Raw genomic sequence first — 22023 nt, forward strand, 5'->3', positions numbered from 1 at the left:
TTTAAATATTAAATTGATAAAGTGATTTTTTTTTTCAAAAATTAGATTTTATTAATATAACTTATACAATTTGTTTAAGCTAGCATATAAAAAATTGAAAATAGTGACATCTAATTAAGTTACGTGAGTCTGAATACTGATAATGAAAGGGGAGAGGTCCACTGTGGCATATTTCAAGATAGAATTAAAAAAGGAAATAATATTTTCACAACTTTTAATTTTTTAAATAGATTTAGATATAAATATATATAATAAAGAATAAATTTATAATTAAATAATGTAAAAAATATTAAAATAATAATATTAATATAATATATAATGTGATTATATAAAAATTCTCGACATTACCTTAAAAAAAAAGCTTTAGTACAACTCGTGCATGTCACACTCAAGCTTTTTCTTGGTATGAATTAATCCATTGGAGAAATTTAGAGAATGTTATTTATTTGTTAAATGTATTAACAGATTCTTTTTTTCAATCAACGATAAAGAATATATCGAAAATAGAATCATTATATTCCAATTCAATATAAAAAACAACCTAAAAAAACAGCAAAAATCTTACTGAAAATTAATCTATAAGTATATTCTCGTTATTTTTCTATAAGTTTATCTAAATTAAATTAAAATTTCTCTGTTCAACCATAATTTGTTTGTCTTATATAAAGAACATTATTGAAAATCTCCGTTCAAGTTTAACTGAAATTTTCTTCCATGTATTATAGTCCAAATCCAAGAGGAAATCTACAACGAGAAATAGTATTCTCCAAAATAACATACAACATAAAATATAAATTAATTTGTTACAAAATATTTCATAACAAATAATGACATCTAGTAAATTTTATGTAAATTTTTCTTTTTTTTTTCTTTCTAAAAAATACCACTATCTTTTCTCATCTCTTTTTCTAATATTTTAAACTAGTTATATTTTTTCTTAATCAAATAATATGAGTGTTAATGGTGATAGTGGTGACAAGTTGGGTAAAAGTTTATTTCACACCTTGAACATCAGACTAAGGTATTGATCATAAGTACATTTCTTCACTTTTAAAGCATTTACCATAATTTTTTTTATAATAATTGAGAGTAAAATCCATTATTTTAAAATAAAATCTATATAATTGGATAAAATTTGAATATAATTATTACTTAAATATGGTTTTAATTACATTTTTCTCTTATCTTTTGATCTTGACCATTTACAAAGATTATGGATTTTATTAATGATAATGTTTTTTCTTTCTTTCTTTTTTTTTTAATAATTTTTTCATGTGATGTCAAATGATTGTTGTTACTTGAGATGTCAACATAGTTGGGATGTCAAGTTGCATAGTGATATCTAACATAAAAGCTTTTATTTAAAAAAAATTAATGATAATGCAGACGAAGAATTACAACACATTGAAATATGGAAAGTCATGTTGAAGAAGGAATGAACGGTCTCACACGTTACACCCATTAGATGGTCTTCCCAAAGCGTCTCATGATGGGTGCTCAATTTTAGGAATGGAAGATATTGATTGGACAATTTTATTACATTATAAGGAAACAAGAATCGAAATCAACTCAATCTTATGCAAGATATTCTCTCAATTTTCACAATAAAAGACTCTTTTGCAGAACGCGTAAAAAAAAGCAAATATTCTTTGAAGTTATTATTCAAGTAAATCTTCTTAAATATTTTTCAAAGTGACACTCTGGGCTTAATTATAATTATTGCGCAAATCTAAATTGAGTTTGGAACAATACATTTGGAAGAAGCGAGAATGAGATCGAGAATCGATAAAGAAAGAGAACATAAGTTGAATAAATTGAAATAGAGAAATGAAATATTTGATAATTGTTAAACAATATCCTAAGACAGATTTTGAATTCGATTTTGTGCAAAGAAAAGAAGATTATAAAACAAACTTCATATGAAGAACATGGACATCGAGTTTCATAGTCAAATTAAACCTAGATTTATTTTTGTTTTACTTTTGTCTTTCTTGTGGAAGGCTAAACTTTCTGTGTTGATTCCTTTGTAATTCCCATTGAGTTTTAAGGGTTTGGTCAATATAAGTTTCGTGTTTCAATTCTCTGTAATAATTTGTTTTAATCCTTTGGTCTTTCTAAAATCTGATTTTTGTAAAAAGTTATTATCGAATGCATGTTGAAGGTTCAATTATTTTCACTAATTTAGATTTCTTGGTTAGTTCGTATTGTTCTAATCAATCTCTTGAACACATGATTCAAGAGGTAAAAGAAAAATATCACATAAGTAGACTACAAGTGAGGTATTGAATACATCAGTAGATGCATGCTTTGTTGATTCGGTTGAATTTGACTAACGCGTGATTGATTTAGTTTACTGTGTGGGAAGATTGAAGGATGATAATATTTAGATAACCTTTAGGCATAGTTTGTTTTTGACGATAGAAAAGCAAAGATTTACTGTGCTTACCGAAAGTTAGAAAACCAAAGCATTTTTTTTAAAAAAAAAAAACACGAAAATCAAGAAATTTTATAAGTTCAGAATTTTCTTCCCAAAATGCGAAGAAATGCGAAGAAAGTTACGTGTATATATATATATATATATATATATATATATATATATATATATATATATATATATATATATATATATATATATTATTTAATTAATTAATTTTAATTTACTTTTTTACCCTTTATTTTAAATTCAAATTATTTTTATTTTTATTTAAAATAAAATTACAATTTAAATCTAAAAAATATAATTAAAATTATACAAAATAATTATTATATAATAACATAATTAATTATATTTTATATATAATAAGTTATAAATAAAAATAAATATATTTTTTAATAATAAAAAAAAAATTTATATAATAGTTATATTAATTACAAAAGAGTAAAAAAATAATAATTTTATTTAATATAAAAATAAGTTTTTATCAAATATTTATAATTATAAATATTTAAATAATATTTTAATTAAAAATGATTATAATTTATAAATAAATCAATTAAATTAATGATTTAACAATTTTTAAATATAAGGATAAATTTGTAAATTTACATTTTTATCAATTAAAAATAATATAATTTCAATCACACCCATCACATCATTTACAATTTTTCATAAACTTTCCCTACACTTTCCACTTTATTTACCTTAATCCAAACACCATAACTTTCTTCACATTTTCCTTTCAAATCATCTCAAATCCACCCCTCCATTTCTACTCTCTAATCCAAACAAAACATTAAAGTATTCATTGGTGGAAGAACTCACTTTGTTCTTATTTATCTTACAACGTCTTATATTCTCCTACTAAACAATCACAATCTCCCTTAGTGTTATTACTAACTTTTATTGCTTGCATATATATTTTTAATACTGATTATTTTATTTATTATTAGATTTATTGAGAGACAACTCGGGATCATTTAACCATAATTATATTATCATTTCTTTGATGTTAGACTCTGCACTGAAATATATACTTCTTTTAATTTAAATACAAAACGACGGTTATCAAATGAATCAAATCTTAGTCTCTAATATGTTGTCTACTTAATACAAAACTTCTAAAAAAACATAAATTGATATTCTCTATTATATATTTATTTTATACTTATATTTATATATTAATATATAATTAAAACAATCCAAATGGATTAGACATTGTATCATGACTTTGTTTATAGTCTTAAACATATATGACTTATTATGAGATTGATTTATATAGAACTATTTTATGTTGGATAATTCATACTTCTTTTCTCTTGTTGTATTTAAACCCTTTTCAGACTCTACTTTGTACATGATTAAATGAGATTACAAATAAAAAATTTATCAAATATAAAATTAGTAGACTTTATTAGAGATGTTTATATATATTCTTTCGAAAATACTTTTCCTTTTATTTTTAATCTTGTATTAAATAATACTATATCATGTTTATATCATATTTAGTTATAGTTATACGAAAGGTGTTATTGTTTATATTTGATGGAGATCTAATTGAACGCACTGGAGAAACTATCCAAGAAGGTTCTAGAATAGTTCACGTCTTAATGTTATAAACACCATAGCTTCATTCCACCAACCTAATTCTTCAATACGCGTATCACAAAAGACAAACAACATTAAAAATTATAAAAAGGTATTTTTATGATAAAATCAACCAAAATTTAAATTCTTAAAATCTATCCTTTTGCGCTAGAAAATGTTATAATAAATTATTTACAATATTGTTTATATAAATGTTGTTCTTACATATTATTTATTTAAATCATTTAGCCAAACTTATAATAATAGGTTTTAAAGAATTTATATAAGAAAAATGTTAAATAGTTGTCATAAAAATGAAATTAATTTTTACACGAGTTCGATTATTATCTTATCAAAATTAAATATTTCTCAAAGATCTTTTATTAGTTATAATTATTCTGGATCCACTTACTGTTTGATAATTGTAAGCATTAGGAGTTTTATATGTATTTATTTTTATGTGTATATTTTTAATTAGATACATTTATAGTTTTAGAATATGTTATGCCTTACTTTAGAGAAATTGTGATTTGTATATGGAAATTGTGAAATATGTATTATTTTTGGAAATTGTTATAATATTAATAGTATAATTGTTTATTTGAATCGATGAAATCTCATTTGAGATGTTTGAAACACTAATGTAAAATATAGGTTTTTTATATTTCAATTACTATGTTTTTTTTATAAACAACTAAATTAAATGGACCTACTTAAGGGTGCTCCAACATTTCAATTACTATGTGAATTGACCAAATATATGACATTATTTTAATTCATGAAAATACATCTGAGGCACGTGTCCCTTATATTCATTTTCTTGTTAAAATTGAATCCATTTTGAAGAGTTTAATCACGAGCAATCCTATAAAAAAAATATTGTTATCTTGTGATTTTGCTGTTGATTTTTAAATTTGTGTTCAAATATTGATTTTTTTTCAAAAATAAAGTAGACTCTATTTTTTTAAAAGTATAAATTTATAAGAACTAAATTATTTTAGTCCTATAAGAGTAAATCTATTAAATTGTTTTAAAATATTTAATTCTTATATTTAGACTTAATTACATGAACTTATTATAAATAAAAAATAAAGGACTAAAATATATACACTACAAGAAAATCATGAAATAGAAACCAATTTTTAGAGACCAAAATAATTAGTTACAATAGGAACTAAAATAGAGACCATTTTAGAAACTAAAAAAAAATGGTTTTTAAATTAGTTTATATTATTGTTAAATAGTTTATAAATTGGTATCTAATTAACAACTAAGGTTTTAACTACCAATTATTTAGTTTCTAAATTTGGTAGCAAAAACCTTGGTTGCTAATTAGATATCAATTTAAAAACCATTTAACAATAATAGAAAATAATAGAAACTAATTTAAAAACCAAATTTCTTTTTAATTTCTAAAATAGTCTCTAATTTAGTTACTATTGCAACTAATTATTTTGGTTTATTTCATGATTTTCTTGTACTGTTATCATAGTCCCTAAGATTAAAATATAAGAACTAAAAATTAAAAAATGATGCTAGCAGAACAAGTTTAATTCATTAAAAAATTCATTAGTACCTGGAATTAAATTATCTCCATTAGACAAAATCAACTTATGGAACTTATTTATATTTTATTTAGATTTTAAAGTAACTTTTGAAACTACAAGACAAATAAAAAAGTTAATATTATAATATTTTTAACCTTAGAACTAAATTATCTTATTCCGTTATAAGAATTTGATTGGTTAACTTCGATAACGACATAAGAATATGGAAAAACACACAACCATATCTTTTAAATCTTAGTACTGATTTGATAAAGTATGTAATATTAGTATTAATTTGATAAAGTGTGTAATCTTAGTAGTAATTTGACAAAAATGTGTAATTTTAGTATATGTATATTTAATTGAGATTTTGTACTTATTTTAATAATTTTATTGATTTAACATTTTTTATTCATAAGTGAATCTTATTTTCCTAATATAAATAACTAAATATTAATAATTTGTATTAAATATTCCATTTAGACTATTTTTGAGGTATTTCATGTTGTTCATTACTTAAAAAAGTTGTTGGAGTGGACAACTTTATGTAGATTTCTTTACCAGATGCATGATTTTAGAGAAATTCTATGTTAAACATTTGTAGGGATATCGTGTGCAGAAGCGTGATAATTTCAACCAAAGATTATGAAAAATTAAAGTAACAAGTAAAGTGAGAATGATACCAGAATTTTTAGGTGGAAAACCCTTTTAAATAGAGGTAAAAAACCACCGATGAGAGAGTCAAAACTTCCACTATAAATAGCCCCAAAACAAATTATCTCTATATGGGTTAAACACTTACACCCAAGAACAGAAATAGAGAGTATAGGAAAAGAGTGAGGAAGCAAGTGTGTGTTGTTGTTTGCTTGCTGTGTTGTGTGTTACATTGCTTGAAGGAAGCCACTATATATAGTGGTTCTAGGAGACAACAATAATAAATATAATTAATGGTAATTAACCTCCCATTGATTGCAATTGATTGTGGCAATTAACCTCTCATTTATTGCAATTAAGTGTGGCAAGTAACCTCCCATTAATGTCAAGATAACAGTAAAAGTGAGTCATAAACCCACAACATTTATGAAACAACTATAAATGTAAGTTATATCTTTTTTTTACTTAGTTGTGTTTTTTAATATTTTTATTTTAATAATTATGTTTAATATATTTGTCTCATTTGTTTAGATACATAGTATCGTACAGAGAAAGTGAAGTATATTGATTTCTTAAGCCTCAATTCATTTAGTTTTTCATAGATAGATGTTTAGTTGTTGATAAATTATTACTTTCTAGTAATTTTACTTATATAATTTTCTTCATTGCAAAGTAGGTTTCATTCAGAGTAAATTGTCCTTATGTCTAGAAACTACATTGTTGTATGATTTTATTCACTAAATAAAAATTCAATAATAAAATGAAAAACTTATTACAAACGAAGTAGGTATGTTTCTTAAAAAAGGAATGTAACATGTAAGATCGAAAAATTATATGTTAAGAAGTTGTTTTAGATTAGTATGAAGTTGTTGAATAGAAGTTGTTTTAGATTAGTATGAACTTGTTGAATAGAAGTTGTTTTAGATTAGTATGAACTTGTTGAATAGAAGTTGTTTTAGATTAGTATGAACTTGTTGAATAGAACTTGTTGAATAAAATTTTGGTGTCAATTTAATTAGAGAAAAACTTATATGAGTAGTTACTCATTACAAAAAAATTATTAATCAATTTTTTTATAAAAAAATAAAAAATGAATTATTATTTAATTAAATTAGAAATCATTATATAAACTAAAATATTAATATTTTAGAATTAATTTATAATGTAAAATATTAATACTTAAAAGTTTAAAATCTAATTTAAATACTAATTTAAAAATTATTTTATAAATTTTATTAATAATAAAAACCACTCTAAATATAAATAATTTAGTCAATGATTAATTATTTTTTATCTTTAGATTTAGTTATTATTTAATGATATTATTACGGTAATCGTTAAGTACACTGAATTGATGTTTTATAAATTTAGATAACATTCATAAATTAAGTAGAAGTATTAGGATGATGGTTTTAGAAGAATATGTAGGAGAGGAATGTTTGTTTGGTAGAACTTGTATACAGAGTTAAAAAGGGAATTGAGTTCTACTTAACATTTTTAGACCTATTTTGGAAGATTTGCTAATATCTATGTAATATGTTCAACTAAATTCTACTAGAGAGAAATTAATAAAAAAAATATTGGTGAAATTTGCTGAATAAATTTTTCAACTCGGGTAAATTATTTTTGTTCAGCAATTTTTTCTAAGGAGAATTTGTGAAATTATTGAATACTTTTGCGTAACGAAATTATTTTGTGTAGCAACTTTTGCCCTTAATAAAATTATGTATATGTTGTTTAAATTAGTATGGTTGCAATGACGTATTTAATCTAACTGTGGCACTCTAGTAAGTTACTATAAATGATGTATTTTAATTCTATTGTACTTCATCAAGTAAGCACTATTCGTACGGCAACAAATATGTGGTGTTTGAAAAATAAAATGGAAATGAATATAATAAGTAAAGGAAAAGTCTAAAATGGAGAAATAGAAAACTATTTGATATTTCTATTAAATAAAATATTTAAATAATTATTTATTTTGATTTATCTTTCCTGTTTGTGATAATTCTGTGTTTTTTTTCCTTGTTTTCAAACATATCTACAAGAATTGACGCGCAAAGGTATGGACGCGTTTATTTGATTAAATCGATGCACAATGTCTTACGTTAGAGTGCCTGTCACACACGTTTGCCCTACTTGTCATGTGTCTCATGTCCAACATTCAATATAACAGTTATAGCCTTAATTACGAGGCTGTCACAATTCTTCTTAAATGGTATATACGCGGCGGACATACATATTTGTGTCGACTTGTACGATATTCGGAAGATACATATTGGTGAAGTGTTCAATTCAAAAAAATATTTGTTAGATTTTTAAAAATTATAGCACGGTTCTAATATAATTTTAAAAGGTATAAATACAATAACTTTCTAAAAACTCAAATTTATTGTATAAATTTTTTATTATGATTATAAAAATAAGAACAAATTCTTTTGAACCAGTCATGAAAAATATATTCTTGCTCCCAAAAGAATTTGGAACATACTTTTGCACATAAATATTTATTTTCAATTTATATAATTTAAAATTATATAATATATAGATCTACGTCCCCGTATCCTACATTTGAAAGATTATACGTATCTTTGTATTCATATCCGTATCGTGTCAGTATCCGTATCTGTGCTAGGTAGCTTTATATTTAAAAAATCATTTTCTGAACACTCTAGAACTTATTAGCATCTATAAAGTGAGAAATAAAAGAAGTATAATTATAATAAACAGTGTGATATGGAACAAAAACTAAAAAAATATGAGAGTTAATATAATATTTAGAAAATTCAAAATCTTCTAGAAAAAATTCCACATTAAATAATTATGTTTACCAAACTTTATCATTAACATATATATTATGTAAAATTTCTCGTACCAGCGCGTAGGTGTTTAGAATAAATCTTATTGTTGTAGTTAAAGTCTTTGGAAATTCCATAGTGAAGCATTCTAGTGCATGTGTTTGTTTTATATGATAGTTAAAAGTTTATTATAGAAATATTTTGATACTTTATTTATAAATTATACAACAAGAAAATTATTAAATAGAAAACAATTTTAGAGACTGGAAATAATTAGTTGCTTAGTGACGAAATTAGAAATCATTTTAGAGACTAAAAAATTTATTGATTTATATTGATAAATAATTTTTAAATTATTATCTAATTAGCTACCAAGGTTTTAACTACCAATTATTTAGATTCTAATTTTAGTAGCAAAAATCCTAGTAGCTAATTACATACCAATTTAGAAACTATTTATCAATAATATAAACTAATTTAGAAATCAAATTTTTTTTAATCTCTAATTTAGTCAATATAGCAACTAATTATTATTTTTTTCTAAAATTAGTTTTTATTCAATGATTTTCTTGTAGTGTTAATTTAGTTTTAATTTTTAAATGATGTGAGATTATATTGAATGTATTGGAATAGTTATCATGATTTTTTTTATCCATTATTAATTTTAGTGTCATTGATTTTTTTGAAATGTTTAAATTTGTGTGATAAAAAATAAAAAAATTGAAAATATCATATCAATTTAAATTTCATTAAATATATTTATATATTTTTGTTAGTTAGTGTACAGAGCATATACTTTTTCCTCTTTGTTTCATACTAACCAAGTTTTTCTAGGCCCACACGCTATATTAATAGTCCCATCTTCAAAAACTTTGCTTTCGTTGAAATTGATACATAGTTTCACTCTTAACAAATACACATTCTTTCTCCATTTCAGACAGAATATAGTTTATTTTCTTAACAAACAAAGTTGGAATATGATAGCACATAAGAAAAGTAGCAATGATACTAAACAATAAGATGTGGGACCCGAACAAGACTGTGCGAGTTGAAAAGTTGAAGAGAATATAATGAGAACATTGCACAGTTATATCCATTCTTGGTTATTCAGTATAGACAGATAAATCTGCACTTCACTGATTATCTGTTTGATTACGGAAACAGGTCTTGCCCCTTTGCATACGCGTTCACGCAAACTTACCACGTACCAACCTTGTACAAATTAACAATGTTTTGGTCTCTCTATTCTTAATTGCAAAGGAAAAACAAGGGTACTTTTGCCACTCTCTCCACGTAATTCCCAAGATCAAGTCACAGTCATAGCTACTACCTTCATGCACCTTCCTCACACATTCCCAAACATCTCATCTATATATATATGTACAAGAGTGTAGTAGTGTCTTCAAATTCTCATATATATTCTTTCCGACAATTCCCATTAATATGAAGAGAAGCAGAGAAGAGGGTGAGTTAGAGAACATGACTAACTGTTTGATGCTGTTGACCAAAGTTGGTGTGAGTGAAACCAACCCTACATCAAAGGGCTGTGGAGAGTTAAGGGACAGTGATGTTGGTGATTTCAAGTGCAAAACTTGCAATCGAAGGTTTTCTTCTTTTCAAGCACTTGGTGGACACAGAGCTAGTCACAAGAAACCAAGGCTTATGATCACAGATCTTTCGTGCCACCATCACACGTTACCTAGTCCAGTCACGAAACAGCAACCTAGGATGCACCCTTGTCCCATTTGTGGGCTTGAGTTTGCCATTGGACAAGCCCTGGGAGGGCACATGAGAAAGCATAGAACTGCCATTAATGGCGGTTTGTTGAATCGTAGAGATTCGGATTCTTTGTCCATTCTCAAGAAATCTAAAGATGGTGGAAAGTTGAATCTGTGTTTGGACTTGAACTTGATGCCATTGGAGGATGATGATCTTAAGCTCAACCTAAGAACACCCGTTCTCAATTGTTTCATTTGATTGCAAATTTTGTACTTAACTAAATTCTTTTTTCCTTACATATTTTTTTGTGTATTTTTCGTAATTTATTATTATGCGTATGCATCTACTTGTAGTTCATTTTGTAGTCCTATCGTGTTTATATGAAACTTCTTAGTTCTTATGCAGATTTTCTGAGAGTAGGTCCCAAACGTAATCATGTTTCCCTGGCAATTGTTATTACACTAAAGCAGCAATTTTTTGTCCATGAGAAACCATGGATTACAAATACTATGAATGTGATTATAACATAGTAGCTCAAACACAGCTACATAACTTTAGTGTGTCCCACATTTTTTTTAATTATAAAAAACAATTAAAAAATTAATTATCATAATATGTCATTATCCCTTTTCAATGGTTCAATGTCATTTATATGTGTATTTTTGTTTGAGTAAGGTTATTCTAACAAAAAAACACTAAACAATTTAAACTAAAGAAAAATATAGGAAGAGGAGAAAAAAAGTGAGATAAGATGAATGAATTTGACGGACACACTTAAAAAGAAAGAAAAAAAATATGTTTTAAATGATATTGTTAAAATATGTTTTTTAATCGCTAAAGAATTAAGAAAATAAAAAGAATATGAAACACTTAAGGGTTGAATACAAAAAAGATAGTTAAATTATCTTGACCTTAGTCATAGTTCTCTTCTAAACTAGAAAAAAAAATATTACACTAAATCATAAAATCGAGTCTCTCGAAAGGGATACATATAAAATTTTACATTACTCACACAATAACATTCCACTACCCTCTACACACCATGCTATTGAAACCATTCCAAACATAAATAAAAGAAAAAGCATTCATTGAAATGCCTTAAGATAGCCCCAATATGCAAACGAGTGACACCTTTTATACTTGTGGTTCTAAGACATGGTATGATCTGTGGTTGCACAATTTCTTAGTCGTAGTCTCTACGAAAGCTTTTCTGCACTAACACCCTTTTATGAGTGTAGCTTCCCACATAACACAAAAAAAAAAACTTTGGTTCTCCCATTATACATGAAGCCTCCTTGCTTGTTTGAAGGTCATGCGTCTTTTGATCATAACATGCACTATCAAAACAAAAACATCACTTTCTCCCACTCTCTGCGGTCATCATGATATAATATATAATTATAGTCCTACCAAATAAGAATTCTTCTACATCCTATTTCTCCACTCGTATGCAGTATTCTTATTTCTTCTATTTTGAAGAAAACTTAAAAGAAGTAGTTACAACAAGAGTAGCAAGCAAATCATGTATCAATCCTTTACAACTAACCTATTCCAACGTTTTAACACAAAGGATGGGATTGAAACATCAATCTAAATAGGTGAAAATTGATTTGGGATAGAAGTGTATGATCGATGCCCAAATGTGTTTTTTAACTTTATAACAGATTATAATTATTGAAAACTACAAGGTTTCTTTCTTTGTTTCCATAATGCCATAACCATATCAAACCACACCCCTTTCCATAAAATTTTTTTTCTTAGATAAATGGTTTAAACCAAAAAATATTGAAGTTGATAATTGGATTATTGTGTAATTTGACATATCAATCCAATTTTCACACAAGTTCCAAACCTTTTGAGCAACCTTGCATAGGAAAAAATATGTTCAACAAATTCAATACTTACATAACACAAGAAACACGAGACATCATTAATTACTGTACCCCTATCTACTTTGTAAACTAACCTTAATTGCAACTCTTTGTTTTATATATGTTTATATTTTGTAATGTTTGTGATATTTAAAAGTTGACATTTTGCATCCAATCCAATCATATGTGTGTAAACATTTGCAATTTGAGTTTCTAAATTGTGAAATATTATCATAGTAGACTAATTTAGAATTTATTTATAGAGAATCATTTCATTGGTATAATAGGCTTCTATCTAGCCTTTTTTTAGAATTTTTTATGAACAAGTATAATCTATGTATGTCTCATTTTTGTTAGTCTATGGATTTTGGTCTAATACTCCAATATTTTTGTATTTTTTTCTTCTTTTTTTTAATAATATATTTTTCATGACAGATGATGTTGTTGATTGAGATGTCAAGTTGTATAATGATGAAAATTTTCATAAAAATAAGAAAATTGATTTCTTCAACTTTACGATCTTCCATCACACATCATTATGATCCATACGAAAAGGGAAATTTTTGTCCTTGTTACCAAAATTATTCAATTTTTTAAAGTTTGAAAATTCGTTTCATTGTGATATGATTTTTATGTAATTATTTTGAATTAAAATTATGTAATTCTCATGACGTCTTTTTCAACTTTAAAAAGTAATTCTATTTTAATAATAAAAGAAAAAAATTGCTTTACTTTTCTAAAAAAAAAAACTTCGTTTTATGCTAAATATCAATGTACGAGGACAAAATGCATAATTAGTGACACCTGAACTCATCAAAGGTGCGAAAGATTGAATAGTCTTAATGAGGCACTGAATGTATCAGTTGTTGATGTTAGTGGAATTATATTTGTTAGATCCATATGTGATGAATTTTGTTTTGACGTCAAATAAACTTGGATCACATTGAAAAAATGGAGTGAGTGAAACTCTTTAATTTGATACTGGTTCAGTAGAATTCAGCGAAAAAGTGATTGGTGCAGAAGAAGAGAAGACCGAACTCCAAGTGCCCAGTTATCCTCATCCCCACTCCAAGTCTAAATTTTGTTTAATTTTAGATCAAAGTTTTGTTAAGGAATTATTGTTATAAAATATATTGTTCTCAATATTAGAAAGAAACATTTCATTATAAAATTATGGTGAAAAATTATTAGGAGCACTTTTTGAAAGAGAAAAAAAATCTTAAATAATTTATGAATATATATTAATTTGATGACAATAGTCCTTTAAACAATTTACACTACTAAGAGTCAATGAATTAGTATAATTTTTTTTTTCCAATTAACAATATTCCTCTAAAAGTATTCATTGAATAATCTATGTAACAGTATTTTAGAGACAATTTTAATATCCTTAAACATAAAAATTATATAAAAATATAAATAAATTAAAGAAAAGAGATAAAAAAAAAAAAAAACTGAATAGTGCTTTCATTGAATAGTGCTCTTTTTCTTAATGAGAAGTTGATTTTGTTGAAAATTAACTCAATAAACACTTAGTTTCTGTTATAAGAGATCGTTATATATGTAAAATTTCTCGATTGAACTGACAAACTAAAAAAAATAGACTACTCGTGGATTCAAGAAAAAACACTTTTTCATTAAACATATAGTAATTTGCAGCACAAATTATTTGTTTGTGGTTAATAGAACATACAAAGTATTCTTAAACTCGATAGCTTTTTCTCTAAATTTCTCGTTTGATGACAAATATATAGGTGATCACGCGATGGATAAAAAATAATAATAAGTAAATATGCTGGAAAATCTCATGCAACATTTACGATACCTCCCTTTTAGTTTTCATAAATAAAATGGGCATAATTTGTATTCATGGAATATAAAATGTTGTTAAGAGTAGATGTATACACAAGTTATCTAAAATATAAAAGAGCAAGAAAATACTTTCTTAGTAATATTTAACATGAAATAGCAGGTATAATTATTTCAACTAAGAATTGTGTCAATATAATTTATTACGTTTTAAAGAATATAAATGCAATTAACCATTCAAAATATCAACGATCATTGGATTTGTGGCCCAACCAAACAACACAAGGCGCAAAGGCAATCATATCTCTAGCTTTGAATTAATATATAATAACATCTAGGAAAGAAACTATAAAAGAATGACAGCGTGAAATGCAAAGCACGAATCATCATCAATTTATCATCATACATGTATTTTCCTCCTTCCTTCTTGTTCTTGCCTCCTCAACCACAGCAAGCTGACTTTTGTGCAACTTGCCCAGCCGTTGCCTGATCTTGTTGGTTGATTTTAATTCCTGCTGGCTGCAATGAAAATATGGAGAGACATTCAACATGATGGAGAAAAATATACTTTTCCTAGAATTCAAGGAAGATGAAATTCAAATACCTCTGACTTAGAGTCGGTGTCAGCAAGCCTTTGTTTTATATCTTTTGCAATCGAAAAGAAAACTTCCTCCACGTTTAGATTTGTCTTTGCACTCTGCAATAGATTATTTTTTTCAGTAGGTGATAATAACAAAAATTAAGGAAGTTTCCCCATTTTAATGTATGCAACACTTACTGTTTCAAAGAATTTGATTCCGTACTCATCGGCCAGTGCTTGGCCCTTGGAGGTAGGCACGGCCTAGAAATAAAAGCAGATATATATATGAATCTAAAAATCTTTAGAGAACAGGAAGAAGTTACTAATACCAGTAATGGCGACAATCAGAAGTCAATCCCTTATTCGCTCAACCTCAAACAAAAATGTTTCATTCACTAACGGTCTAAGACGTGGTTCCTCTAACACCATCAAGCATGTTTGTTTAAACTTATGGATTGGCGAACAGATGCTCAGATGAGCAGAGACACCAGTTTAAAATAAAAGTGGTTTCATGGTTATACTAAATAACTGTTAATTTAAGTGTACACGTCTATTTTATAAAGACTATAACATACTTAAATATTAAATTGAAAAAGTGAATTTCTTTTTTTTTACAGAATATGTTGGATTTCCTTAATATAATTTATACAATTTATATCATTCAGAAAAAATACAATTTATATGAGCATAGCATATAAAAATATGAAAATAGTGACATCTAATTAGGTTAAGCGAGTCTGAATACTGATAATGGAAGGGGAGGTCCACTGTGGCATATTTCAAGATAGTAAAATATTTTGGATTGGCGAACAGATCCTGAGATGAGCACACACCAGTTTAAAATAAAAGTGGTTTCATGGTTTAAGTGTGCAAAGATGAATTGGTGCGTGGGTTAAATCTCAAACAAACATGCTGCATTATGGTGCAACTAACTCTGGCATAATAGTGAGAAAAACGTAAATTTGAAGATAATAATGGATCATTTCTCTAGTTCCATTGAGTTGGATCTGATCAAAATAGGTGTGCATCGAAGTTCCTAGATAACTCAAAGAGAAAGGTCCCAGATTTTTGCATACCCTTTTGCTTTCATCCATGTCGGCTTTGTTCCCCACCAGTATTTTGTTAACATTGTCTGAGGCATGCTGCTCAATGTTACGAATCCAATTCCTGATATCTGAAATTGGTGTAAGCTGGGTCATATTCCATGAGGAAGCCTTTGAAGAGAAAAAGAAATCTCCAAATTTTAACCAAAAAACAGATGGAAACTTACTGTTAAATGAAGATTCATCTGTAACGTCATAGACTAGCAATATGCCCATAGCACCACGATAGTAAGCTGAAAAAATAGAAAATTCCACAAAGTGTTGGCACATTATAAACTACTTGACAGAAACTCAAACTGGCACAAAGATTGGAAACCAATGAAGAATTTAAAAGAGGCTCACCAGTAGTGAAAGTCATTTTAGATAATTCAAATAGAGGCTCACCAGTGATTATCACGTATTCACATTAATCACTAATATCCCCAAGGACACGTACTCAAAAACTATTTTACTCCCATATTCTACATGGTTGGCAATCAAGAAACTGGAAACATAACCGCAAGCGAGGACTGTTTTATTTCAAGACTTCGACATGGAATAAATCTGCCCATGTATGGTTTTGTAGCTGGTCCCAGGCTCGGTAATGGAAGAGGATCGTGTTAGGTCATTAGAAAATCATTGATATACTAAATATTATGGATCACTCAATCACTCACAATAGAGTTTTGCTAATGCTAGGTCAATTCCAGATCTAATGTGTTGTATAGCTAAAGTCCAGTGTGAAATAAGTCATGTTCATCGCATTAGCATCCACATGTAAAGGAACAAAGGTTCTCACATTTTTCTAGAGAGATAAGGGTAAAGAGACTGGTTCAAAAGTGCTTCATTTGGTTTGCTACTACAAATATTAGTACTTTGACATATAAGTCTATGGAGATGTGGACAACATGATTCAGAGTTTGATTAACATCAAATGTGCCTACGAGTACGGAGTTAGAAACTACAGGATTTAAACTCTGTCAAAAGGTTTTAGGCAAAAATATAAGAAATTTGAGGTATCCAAACAAAAAAAAGTAGATGCAATAACTTTGACATGGTATCAAAATTATACAAAGGAGAGAAGAGAAGTTGTGAATGAAACACGATCTAAAGCTTTTGAAGTGTTTTAACACAAAGAATTCAGAAGAAAAAAAAACAGAGAACATAAGACCTATAAGTTTGTCAAAAATAAAGGAAAACGAGATATAAGTATCAAGTGATATGTATTAAGGATGAAAAGGAGAAAGTTTAAGTCATAGATCAAAATATCAAAAACAGGTGAGAGATTAGCTTTTCAATGATGGACAAGAATCACCTCATAATAAAGAAGGACTACAAATCCAAAAGGAGGGACACAATTGGGCTTATTATCGTAGTCCTTGGATTGCAAAGGCACAAAAGTTCCCTAAGAGTATGCGTAGTGGTAAAGTTGTTGATCTAGAATCTAGATGATACGCCCTATCTGTAGACTGTTAGAGAAAGTGTGTAGGAGAAATAACATTTAACTCAATAGGTTATTGGGTGAGAGTTGAAGGTATAAGAAAATGTCACATGAGTGGAGGAAGCACTTTGATTCCTATACTTAAGAACGAGAGATTCACTTTAGAGTCGTATTGACCACAGTTTACATAAATATAAAACTTACTAGTCATACCATAAAATTATGAAAAAAAAAGTTATTAGGCATAGATAATAAAAGAGACTTTGGAGATTTGCAACATAAGACTAAATTCCTTTTTACGAGAGTTGATGAAAAGATATTGAAGCAAAGGAAAAACTTACACATGATACTTATAAACTTGGAAAAAGCTTACAGTTGATCAAGAGAGGTGTTGAGAAAGACCTTGTGTGACTTATATCCGAACTATAAAAGACATGTATAATGAGGTGACTATTAGTATGACAATTTCCAGAGGTGAGATTAAGGACTTTCCTAGAGGGATAAGATTACATCAAGGTTGGGCCTTAAATCCTCAGTTATTCAATCAAGTCTTTGACGTGCTTACCAAGAATGACATAGTTTTGATTGACAGATTAAGAAAAACAGTTAAACAGTTAACTTTAGACATGGGCTTTGGTGACAAACTTTCAACACAAAGTATTTACTTAAGTAGGTTCAAGATAGAGTATATATGCATTATAATTTTATAAAGTTATGAAGAATATGACTTGGAAGTAAAAGAGAGAGACGTCATACCAGAGGTATCTATGTTCAAATATCTAGGATCAATACATTAACACGATTAAGAAATTAATGAAGATGCTGCCCACAAGATACAAGCAGGATGACTAATTGGAGAACAAGATACAAGTTTTATAGAATCCATATAATTTATGGTAGTTTATGTTAAATTTTAAAAGGAGAACAAGAAAAAATGCAAGAGTACAAAAATGAGAATGCTAAGATGGATGTGTACTATGTCAATAAAGGATAATATGAAAAGATTGCACCAATTGAGGAAAAGATGACAAAAAATTGGTTAAGGTGATTTAGACATATGAAGAAAACATTCATGGCAGCACTAATAAAGTGTATAGATTGCACATTTACAGTTTGTGGAAAGGAAGAGAGGGAGACCAAGAAGAACGCTAGAGAAAATTGTTAAGGGAGATCTTATGGTAACAATATATCTGAACATATGGCCTTTAAGCATATTGAATGGTGTTGTGTGATCTATGTAACTAACTTCAACTAGTGGAATAAGACTTTTGTGTTACTAGGCAAAGGATAATTGTTTGGGCTTAATTGTTGGTTAAAGAATTATCTTAGAATTTGAACTCTGAACTTCCCATTATAGTCAGTCCCGTCCTATTTGGGATTTGGTTCTAAACAAGTGAGGAGGAGCACATCAACAGTTGAAATTCTAATGAAATGCATGCACATGTATAACATAATAACAAACCCAGCAGATGTTAAAAATCTCAACCATTGACTTTTTAGTCAGCAGTATAACTACATTCTAACTCCTAAAGTGCACTCTCCTTATAATGGTTGGGGTTCTTTACCTTTCAATGACACTAGTACCTATAACCTATAAGGATCATAAATCTTACCGGTTGTAATTGTTCGGAACCGCTCCTGACCTGCAGTATCCCAAATTTGGAGCTTGATCCGTTTTCCATCCTGCTCAATGGTTCTTATCTTAAAGTCAATGCTGCACCGGGAGGGTAGACCTAGTGATGTTAAGGAAACTTCTGGCACACAAGATTCTGCAATTTTAGTCCGAAATTGTGAAAACTCACCCTATGGTTGTGATGAAACTAGTTGTGAAAGAACCATCAGAGAATCGTAGAAGGAGGCAACTCTTCCCCACACCTGCAACCAATAACATAAAAGGATTCGTGAAAAAAATTAAGGAAATTGTACAATTTGCACCTCTCTTGCAATTTCTATGCTACAGTGTTTTTCATTTATTTATGCAAGTACTTCTATTCTATTCATTCATCCTCTAACAAAATAAAACAGAGGGTGGAAGGATCTATGTCCATAGCATATATAATGTAAAGTTCGTGTGAAACGCCACTGAAGTCATAGGGCTTCGTTCTTGTGGAGTAAGCAGATTAAAAGTGTGCACGAATACAAAGCTCAAAAGCAACTTCCGATACCACGCTTTGGGTCTGTTTTTTCCACTAAATAACCACTCAAAAAACAAAAACTCTCTCAAGAAGTTGCAAATAAAAGGTGGCTATTCCGTAGAATTACCCAAACACGCGTTGAAACAAACAATTGTCAAGGTACAGAGAGGCCTAACTACATACCAAAATAAGGAGAATTTGTCCAACATATACATACTATGATCAAACAGAATTTGCAATTCAACATCGTGACCGTATCGCAGTAACAGAAATAATGATTCAAACACTCGCACAAGCTAGATCATGAAAAGATTCAAACACTAAAATTAAATACACTAGCGTGAAAATCCATTTCAACAAATCCAGATAAAAAAAAAAAAAATGCTACGCAGATAATCACCTCCTCCGTTCGCAGAGAATTGCAATGTTATTTATGTTTTCTCATCAACACTGGAAAAAAAATCGAGAAAAATAAAGAGAAATCGCGAGAAAAGAGGAGAGAGAAGGTGAGCAACCTACCACTATCGCCGATCAAAAGAAGCTTTATGAGATAATCGTAATCCGCACGAGCCCTTGCCGGTGGAGCCGCCATCAACTTCAATCGATGAATCTCTCACGATTTCAAAACTATATGAACTTGTATTCCCAAGTATCTGCATTCAATCCCAAAATAAAATTAAACAAAAAAACAGAAAATTATGAGAACGCAGAAAAGTAAAAATGAAATGCATGAGAGAGAGTACCAGATCCGAAATGGAAAGGAAAATGAGAGGGAGAAGGGATCTCCAAAGTTCAACGGAAGGACCGCGGAGATTTTTAGAGAGAGAAAGAAAGAAGAAGAGCGATGTTTAATTTTGTTGCTTTTATTTTATAATAAAAAGTTTGGGAAATTTTTTATTGACCAGAACAGAAGGATTAGGGTACAACCTGAAGTTCTTTTTTACAACCTTCAACTTCGGACCCTTTCCCCGACTATAGTGGCACCCTTTTTTTTTTTGTAACATTGTTTCCACTGCTATTATATTATTAATCCATTATAATTCTTTTTTATATATATATAATTCACAACTATCATATACATCTTCAGTCACGCCATCAATGATCAAATCAAACACTTTAATTAATTTCAAATTGGCCACCCTCCCAAATAAAACAATTAATTATAAAAAAAAATATTTTTAAAGGATTTTTTTTCAAAAATCCAAATAAAATTTTATTATGTTGATTAAATATGTTTTTCCTCTAGTGAAATTGATGTTTTTTCTAATCCAAACTTTAAACTTTTTTGTGAGGAAAATATTAGAATTGATTTGTGCTAAACAAAATCATCACTTTGTCGTATGGTATCAAAGTCATTTCGAACCTATCCTAACGAGTGTTTGTGTTGAGCCTATCGTGTCACCCGCTATCGGACTACCCATAATATATAGTCTCACACACAAGTTGATAATCTCGGCGCGAGGGGTGTGTGTTGGAGATCTCGTATCAACTAGATATTAGAGTATTTCGTTGTATATAAGTGGTTGCAAACCTCAACCCTATGAGCCGATTTTATGGGGTTGAGTTAAGCTTAAAGTCCACTTTGTCATAGATGTTATACTACTATAATAAAATTTATGCTGAAAAAATTATTTACTATATCAAAAGAATTACTGATAAGAAATTATTTTAATATTTTTTTACTAAATAGTTTAAAAGATATAAAATTTAGACTGAGGATATTATAAAAAAAAAAATATTTAATTTCTTTTTTTTACAACATTATAAAACCTTTTTTAACATATTTTTGTTGATATATTGTACAGACATTCTTAATAGGTGTTAATGTTTCGCAAATATCTATTTTTTTTCCAATAAATATTTTTTTTCTGTATTTCCTTTTCAAATTCTATATTGAAAATAAAGTTTAAAAACTGTTTTGAGAAGAAGAAACACACCATTGTGCCTTCCCCACCATTGTAGCAGGGTCTGATGAGAACAGCTAGAAGATTCTAAAGACAAAAAAAGCCAACAACAAAGTTTTTTATTTTATAATTTTGAAATAGCATATAGTGTGAATATTTAATTTAGATTCCAAATTTGTCCAATAAAAAATGTTAAAGATGTTGGGTACAGGTGGCATTTTGTTATGTGCCTTAGCATTGCCAGCTACTTTAGAATATCCATCTTAAGCCGTTAATTAACTGTCAACAGCTTTATATCAATTTCTTATTAAAGCCAAAAAATACTAATCCATATATGTTTTATACATTTTTAAATTAATCTCAAAACGTTAATTTTTTAAATTAGTTTGTATTCGAATTTTAGAGCTCAAAATATGAACACTGCAAAAAACTTAGGTCATATAAATCTCTAATTTGTTA

At 27.9% G+C, this 22023-nt stretch overlaps 2 protein-coding genes across 2 annotated transcripts; one reads left to right on the forward strand and one right to left on the reverse strand.

The window, feature by feature from the left end:
• Positions 1-10415: 10415 nt before the first annotated feature.
• Positions 10416-11146, forward strand: LOC137817069 (zinc finger protein ZAT12). Its single transcript, XM_068620293.2, has one exon. It carries the CDS (start codon positions 10467-10469, stop codon positions 10998-11000), a length of 534 nt encoding a protein of 177 aa, XP_068476394.1. The 5' UTR covers positions 10416-10466; the 3' UTR covers positions 11001-11146.
• A 3461-nt stretch (positions 11147-14607) lies between these two features.
• LOC137816995 (ras-related protein RABE1c) lies at positions 14608-20656 on the reverse strand. The gene is made up of 9 exons (XM_068620187.2): positions 20404-20656; positions 20180-20313; positions 19328-19400; positions 19139-19239; positions 16273-16338; positions 16079-16176; positions 15201-15263; positions 15027-15119; positions 14608-14941 (listed from the first exon to the last, which is right to left on the reverse strand). Exons 2-9 carry the CDS (start codon positions 20250-20252, stop codon positions 14864-14866), a joined length of 645 nt encoding a protein of 214 aa, XP_068476288.1. The 5' UTR covers positions 20253-20313; positions 20404-20656; the 3' UTR covers positions 14608-14863.
• Between the last annotated feature and the right edge of the window lie 1367 nt (positions 20657-22023).

This window comes from Phaseolus vulgaris, chromosome 5, assembly GCF_051622355.1.
Source record: "Phaseolus vulgaris cultivar YP4 chromosome 5, ASM5162235v1, whole genome shotgun sequence".
Lineage (NCBI taxonomy): Eukaryota > Viridiplantae > Streptophyta > Magnoliopsida > Fabales > Fabaceae > Phaseolus > Phaseolus vulgaris.

What these genes read in the sequence shown, in the direction of transcription:
- LOC137817069 (XM_068620293.2), top strand. Translation starts at nt 10,467, where the DNA reads ATGAAGAGAAGCAGAGAAGAGGGTGAGTTAGAGAACATGACTAACTGT.
- LOC137816995 (XM_068620187.2), bottom strand. Translation starts at nt 20,252, where the DNA reads ATGGCGGCTCCACCGGCAAGGGCTCGTGCGGATTACGATTATCTCATA. An exon ending in TCTTTTGATCGGCGATAGTG is followed by an intron (nt 19,401 to 20,179) that starts GTAGGTTGCTCA and finishes TATTGGTTGCAG; the next exon opens with GTGTGGGGAAGAGTTGCCTC. An exon ending in ACATGGATGAAAGCAAAAGG is followed by an intron (nt 15,264 to 16,078) that starts GTATGCAAAAAT and finishes TTTTATTTCTAG; the next exon opens with GCCGTGCCTACCTCCAAGGG.